Source organism: Salmo salar, chromosome ssa14 (assembly GCF_905237065.1).
Source record: "Salmo salar chromosome ssa14, Ssal_v3.1, whole genome shotgun sequence".
NCBI lineage: Eukaryota > Metazoa > Chordata > Actinopteri > Salmoniformes > Salmonidae > Salmo > Salmo salar.
In genome coordinates this window covers 66,531,927-66,538,847 of record NC_059455.1, presented here as the reverse complement: position 1 = coordinate 66,538,847, position 6,921 = coordinate 66,531,927, and the positions used below count along the sequence as shown (strand labels likewise).

The 6,921-nt window shown below is 41.0% G+C and overlaps 1 protein-coding gene across 2 annotated transcripts; it reads right to left on the bottom strand.

The window, feature by feature from the left end:
- Positions 1 to 73: 73 nt before the first annotated feature.
- On the bottom strand, positions 74 to 6,689 carry zgc:153441 (retinol-DH_like_SDR_c domain-containing protein). Of its 2 annotated transcripts, none has more exons than XM_014142188.2 (7): positions 6,329 to 6,689; positions 5,057 to 5,212; positions 4,567 to 4,758; positions 3,952 to 4,113; positions 3,741 to 3,860; positions 784 to 988; positions 74 to 528 (listed from the first exon to the last, which is right to left on the bottom strand). In XM_014142188.2, the coding sequence occupies exons 1-7, from the start codon at positions 6,393 to 6,395 to the stop codon at positions 423 to 425; spliced, it is 1,008 nt and encodes a 335-aa protein (XP_013997663.1). In that variant the 5' UTR covers positions 6,396 to 6,689; the 3' UTR covers positions 74 to 422. The 2 variants fall into 2 exon arrangements, with proteins under 2 accessions (XP_013997663.1, XP_013997664.1); XM_014142189.2 differs by having other exon boundaries at positions 75 to 528; positions 5,057 to 5,191; positions 6,329 to 6,647.
- Positions 6,690 to 6,921: the final 232 nt, after the last annotated feature.

Genomic DNA, 6,921 nt, shown 5'->3' with positions numbered 1-6,921 from the left:
GGTGGCCACACCAGATACTGACTGTTACTTTTGATTTTGACCCCCCCTTTGTTCAGGGACACATTATTCAATTTCTGTTAGTCACATGTCTGTGGAACTTGTTCAGTTTATTTCTCAGTTGTTGAATCTTGTTATGTTCATACAAATATTTACACATGTTAAGTTTGCTGAAAATAAACGCAGTTGACAGTGAGAGGACGTTTCTTTTTTTGCTGAGTTTATAGTATAGAAAATGTGTATTTTCCCAGAATGTATAATATAGAAAATGTGTATTTTCCCACAATATATATATATAGAATACAGGATATCTCACAATTACCCTTCTGATATGAAAGTTAAGAGCCAACATGGAAAAAAATATGGCAGTATCCGGGGGGTGGCAGTTGGGGTTGGGAGTGTCACCTTGTTGCAAGGCGAGTTGTTCAGTTGTTCTTAATGAGTCCTACTAGCCCGGCGCTAACGCCCCATAGCCTCAGTGCTGCAAGATCATCTCTCCCCTCAGGAGCTGGCTCCTTTACCTGACAGTCACTGAGAAACAAGCACATGTTAACTTAAAGCTCACCTAAATGCCTAGATATTTATATTGTCTACACTCAGAATAAACTCCACATTGTACAAACATACTATTGATGGGATACTTAACCATCACATACACACACCAAATACACTCCTACTGTAAATGTAAATCATCCAACTCCAATTAACACCCAAACACACAGACACAGAGAGACTGATTCAGGTTAATCCACTCTATATAAAAGGATGCTAAACTCAAAGTGGTACCTGAAGTAGCAGCCGCTCTTCTCCTCCAGCCCCTCATTGACGGCGCAGTAGATGGTGGTCTGGGCACCCTCCCTGGGGGTCTTCATCAGGAGCCAGGCGGGGGCTGACAGCATGGCACTCAACGTGGGGTACTTTGACTGCGAGTGGCGCCACAGCTCTGTCCGGATAACCCCGGGGTGCAGGGAATACGACGTCACTCCAGTACCTGATGGGGTGAGGGGGATTGGGCCACTAACCTTAGAATGTGGACATTCAGAGATATCATGTGGCAGGGAGCACTGCACTGTACACCAGTTATAACCTGATTTTGAAGCAACATTATTTGTTTGTATCATTTTTGTTGTGCATACTAAGACGGCTACTGATAGGGGGGGGGGGGCAGCGTTAATAGAATCCTGAAATACAGTAATTGCAAAGGTCATGATACTTGATGAGTACTCTTTGACAAAGGCCTCAAAGGCATGGGCTTTAATCCACTAGTAAACATTAGTTACCTTATCTTTAGCCATGCATTTCCAAACCATAATAGTATACAGTAAAATCCATCCATAACTATGGTAAAATACAACTTGATTGTTAACCAATAAATGTAGACCTGTGTGTTGGAGCATCTATTTTCTGACCCCGTACATTGGTAATGTATTTCCATGTAAAGAGCTGGGGTCCACAACCCCTCTTTTACGCTGCTGCTACTCTCTGTTTATCATATATGCATAGTCACTTTAACTATACATGCATGTACAGTTGAAGTCAGAAGTTTACATACACTTAGGTTGGAGTCATTAAAACTCGTTTTTCAACCACTCCACAAATTTCTTGTTAACAAACTATAGTTTTGGCAAGTCGGTTAGGACATCTACTGTGTGCATGACACAAGTCATTTTTCCAAAAATTGTTTACAGACAGATTATTTCACTTATAATTCACTGTATCACAATTCCACTGGGTCAGAAGTTTACTAAGTTGACTGTACGTTTAAACAGCTTGGAAGCTTGGAAAATTCCAATTCCAATTCCAGAAAATTATGTAATGGCTTTAGAAGCTTCTGATAGGCTAATTGACATCAATTGAGTCAATTGGAGGTGTACCTGTGGATGTATTTCAAGGCCTACCTTCAAACTCAGTGCCTCTTTGCTTGAAATCATGAGAAAATCAAAAGAAATCAGCCAAGACCTCAGAAAAAGAATTTGAGACCTCCACAAGTCTGGTACATCGTTGGGAGCAATTTCCAAACACCTGAAGGTACCACGTTCATCTGTACAAACAATAGCACAAAAGTATAAACACCATGGGACAACACAGCCGTCATACCGCTCAGGAAGGAGACGCGTTCTGTCTCCTAGAGATGAATGTACTTTGGTGCGAAAAGTGCAAATCAATCCCAGAACAACAGCAAAGGACCTTGTGAAGATGCTGGAGGAAACAGGTACAGATGTATCTATATCCACAGTAAAACAAGTCCTATATCGACATAACCTGAAAGGCTGCTCAGCAAGGAAGAAGCCACTGCTCAAAAAACGCCATAAAAAAGCCAGACTACGGTTTGCAACTGCACATGGGGACAAAGATCGTACTTTTAGGAGAAATATAATCTGGTCTGATGAAACAAAAATATAACTATTTGGCCATAATGACCATCGTTATTTTTGGAGGAAAAAGGGGGAGGCTTACAAGCCGAAGAACGCCATCCCAACCGTGAAGCATAGGGGTGGCAGCATCATGTTGTGGGGGTGCTTTGCTGCAGGAGGGACTGGTGCACTTCACAAAATAGATGGCATCACGAGGCAGGAAAATTGTGGCTATATTGAAGCAACATCTCAAGACATCAGTCAGGAAGTTAAGACTTGGTCGCAAATGGGTCTTCCAAATGGACAATGACCCCAAGCATACTTCCAAAGTTGTGGCAGAATGGCTTAAGGACAACAAAGTCAAGTTATTGGAGTGGCCATCACAAAGCCCTGACCTCAATCCAATAGAACATTTGTGGGCAGAACTGAAAAATCGGTGTGAGCAAGGAGGCCTACAAACCTGACTCAGTTACGCCAGCTCTGTCAGGAGGAATGAGTCAAAATTCACCCAACTTATTGTGGGAAGCTTGTGGAAGGCTACCCGAAACATTTAACCCAAGTTAAACAATCTAAAGGCAATGCTACCAAATACTAATTGAGTGTATGTAAACTTCTGACCCACTAGGAATGTGATGAAAGAAATAAAAGCTGAAATAAATAATTCTCTCTAGTCTTATTCTGACATTTCACATTCTTAAAATAAAGTGGTGATCCTAACTGACCTAAGACAGGGAATTTTTACTAGGATTAAATGTCAGGAATTGTGAAAAACTGAGTTTAAATGTATTTGGCTAAGGTGTATGTAAACTTCCAACTTCAACTGTACATACTACCTCAATTAGCCCGACTAATCTGTGCCCCCGCACATTGGCTACCCGGACTATCTGCATTGTGTCCCGCCACCCACCACCCGCCAACCCCTCTTTTACGCTACTGCTACTCTCTGTTTATCATATATCCATAGTCACTTTAACCATACCTACATGTACATACTACCTCAATTAGCCCGACTAACCGATGCCTGTATATAGCCTCGCTACTGTTATTTTTCACTGTCTTTCTACTGTTGTTTTTATTTCTTTACTTATCTATTGTTCACCTAATACCTATTTTTTACTTAGAAATTGTACTGTTGGTTAGGGCCTGTAAGTAAGCATTTCACTGTAAGGTCTACACCTGTTGTATTTGGCACACGTGACAAATAAACTTTGATTTGATTTGATTACTGTACATTTAGCTATTGAACAGGATATGCAGTGGAAATGTAAAAATCTCCTAGATACATTACTTAATTTCCTACACATAACTAGGTTAATTCATTTGAATTTGTCTAATTTCTAACTACATGTATATGACTAGTAATAGAGCTGTAATAAGGCAACCCCTCACCTTTGGTCCTTCGTGCCAGCTCCCTAGAGAAGAGGAGGTTGGCCAGTTTACTCTGCTTATAGGCGATTACTGAGTTGTACCCCTTCTTATCAAAATTAAGGTCTTCAAAGTGGATTTTCCCTGAAAGAAGATGAGGTAGAGCCAGATAAATATATAAGTCAATTGATTATATTCATTTTATTATAAAAATATCTGAACAGGATGGGCTTACCTCCTTGATGAGCGATGCTAGACACATTGATGACGCGGCTGGGGGTGGAGGCTTTCAGCATGTCCAGGAGCAGATTGGTCAATAGGAAGTGACCGAGGTGATTGACGCCAAATTGACTCTCAAAACCTTCCACTGTGAGGCTTTTGGGACACAGCATTATACCTGTGAGGAGAAGAGGGAGAGTATTTAAAGGATGGTTCAAAAAGCTCAAGCCCACAATTTTGAAAATGAAAAACATGCTCTATTTCAAAGCATATCCAGAGTAAGAAGGATCTTCAATGACAACACCAACACAATTCAGGCTCTCAAGGCATGTTGGGTAAAATCATTTATATATATATATATATATATATATATATATATATATATATATATATATATATATATATATATATTTTTTTTTTAAACCTTTATTTAACTAGGCAAGTGAGTTAAGAACAAATTCTTATTTTCAATGACGGCCTAGGAACAGTGGGTTAACTGCCTTGTTCAGGGGCAGAACGACAGATTTGTACCTTGTCAACTCGGGGATTCAGTCTTGCAACCTTTTGGTTACTAGTCCAACGCTCTAACTACTAGGCAACCTGTCGCCCAAGTCTGCCGCATCAGTCTCACCTGCGTTGTTGATAAGTATGTCCAGCCGGGTCTCTGTGGCAATGAATTCCCGAGCAAACTGACGTACTGAACCGAGAGAGGCCAGGTCTAGCTGTTGCACCACCACGTTAGTATTTCCTGTGGAACTGCGGATCTCTGCTGCAGCTGCTTCTCCCCTGGTGAGATCTCGGCAAGCCATGATCACCCGAGCTCCTGAGAACACGCAATACCGTCAGTCTGAGAACACCCTCATCACATTCCCCTCCAATAGAATATATAGGATCAGCCCTATCATCAGCTAAACAACATCCACAATCTATCACACCCCGTCACTAAGCCTCCTACACTCAGGCCTTCCATTGAAAAGCCCCTACAGTTGCCCTTAAATCCAAATTTTCCTCAGATTACATTGGAACTTGTTTGTGTCCAAAAGGGACCCCATGAAAGGTAACGTAAATCACAACACAGTTAGAGTACAGTCCAATAGAGAAGTGCCATAGGCCTTCTGTACCTCTCATGGCCATATCCCAGGCCGTCTCCTTGCCGATGCCAGTGTTGGCACCAGTGATCACCACAGTCCTTCCATGTAGTTTGGCACGGCTGCGGCATATCCCACCAGCGATCCACTTTCGCAGTAAAACATAGCCTGGTTTGGAGACAAACGGCACTGAGCCAAAATATCACTCTTACTTCTTCTTATGTTGACCTATGAAGCTTCCACCAGAGGCACCCTACCTGTTGATTGTGTAAGTACTGACAGGTTGGCCACCTCTCTCATGGGAAAAGAAAGCATGTTCATTGGTCACATTGGCCCACAATACTTTTGCTACTCATCGCTTTTAATCCTGGGATTCTATGCTTCTTTCACATGCATTGCTTGCTGTTTGGGGTTCTAGGCTGGGCTTCTGTACAGCACTTTGAGATATCAGCTGATGTACGAAGGGCTATATAAATACATTTGATTTGAATTTGATTTGATATGTGGAACATGTGGAACAGTAAACATCCTTATTTTGGAGCACCAATGTGAGCAATCCATGGATAGGGAAAGATAGAGCAACTGAGGGCACAACCTTTATTACTGGCATTGTGTAAAAAAAAAAAGTCTATGGTCGGTACAGGGACAGTGTACAGTTACAGTCCAATAGAGAAGTGCTGTTAAGACAACAGTTCAAAAGACACTGGACTGGTTCCATATGGGAGGAATTTCACAATCCCTAATCTACCACAATTAAAATCTCTCAACCAAACAAGATTTAATCCTGGCTTAACATTTTTCAAGTCTGCGTAAAAGATCCTTTCTTGTGGAAATAGGAATTGTTAACATAGCATATACTGTATGTGCAATTGTAAAGCCTTTACACACATAACAGTATATGTCGGGATCTTGGAGCTACAGGGAGTGAACACGTTACAAATCACAAACCTTAAATAGATACTACAATCAAGCATTACCACATACCACGGTCAGTCATGCTTCAGTGATTCTGTGGATTTTCATGTAAGTCAAGAAAAATGTACAATCTGAAGACTTTTACATCCTGTATGTTACAACATGCACAACATACTTCATGCAGTCAATTTTGATATACAATACACTTTGTTGGTGGTTTAGTAGTGTTAACTTTTGTTGAAATTAGGCTACTATTCTCCTAGCATATATTCCCATATAGAAATTTTAGAACAATATTACCATTATAGAAAACTGTAAAAGTAATTGAAAGGAGATCTGAGACCCACAATACATCAAGATAACTTGCATAGCAGTAGAGCTGTGACTTACTGATGGTTGTCACTGTGGTCACAGCGCCGTACTTGACGAGCTGGTTTTTCTTCAACTCTTTCCACATCTTATCAGCTCTTGTTGTCAGAACGGTTTGACTACCCAAGACCAGACAACTTAGCCTAGTAAAACCTGAGCTTAGCGAGTCTGGCTATTCTTCCTGAACTGTGTTGCTTTGAATGTTGTTACAGCACGAGCAGTGATACAGATCGAGTGGCTATGAATAGGTCTAAGTATCTTACACAGGAGGTTTAGTCTTATAGCCAGATTAAACCAGAACTACTTCCTTAAACAGTCAATGGTGCACCACTAGTATGGCACACTAGGATGGTTCTCCTCCTTGAAAATTCCTTAAAGTGGGATTGCCTGGTGCCTTTATACACTGACTATACCAAACATTAGGAACACATTCCTAATATTGAGTTGCACCTTAAAAATCATTCTTTAACCTGTCTCCTCCCCTTCAACTACGCTGATTGAAGTGGATTTAACAAGTGACATCAGTAAGGGATCATAGCTTTCACCTGGATTCACCTGGTCAGTCTATGTCATGAAAAGAGCAGGTGTTCTTAATGTTTTGTATACTCAGTGTA

Excerpts from the sequence above, each read along its gene's own strand:
- zgc:153441 (XM_014142188.2), bottom strand. The coding sequence starts at position 6,395 with ATGTGGAAAGAGTTGAAGAAAAACCAGCTCGTCAAGTACGGCGCTGTG. Across the intron at positions 4,759-5,056 it reads CTGGGATATGGCCATGAGAG|GAGCTCGGGTGATCATGGCT; the intron begins GTACAGAAGGCC and ends GCGTGTTCTCAG. Across the intron at positions 529-783 it reads AAGAGCGGCTGCTACTTCAG|TGACTGTCAGGTAAAGGAGC; the intron begins GTACCACTTTGA and ends CTTGTTTCTCAG.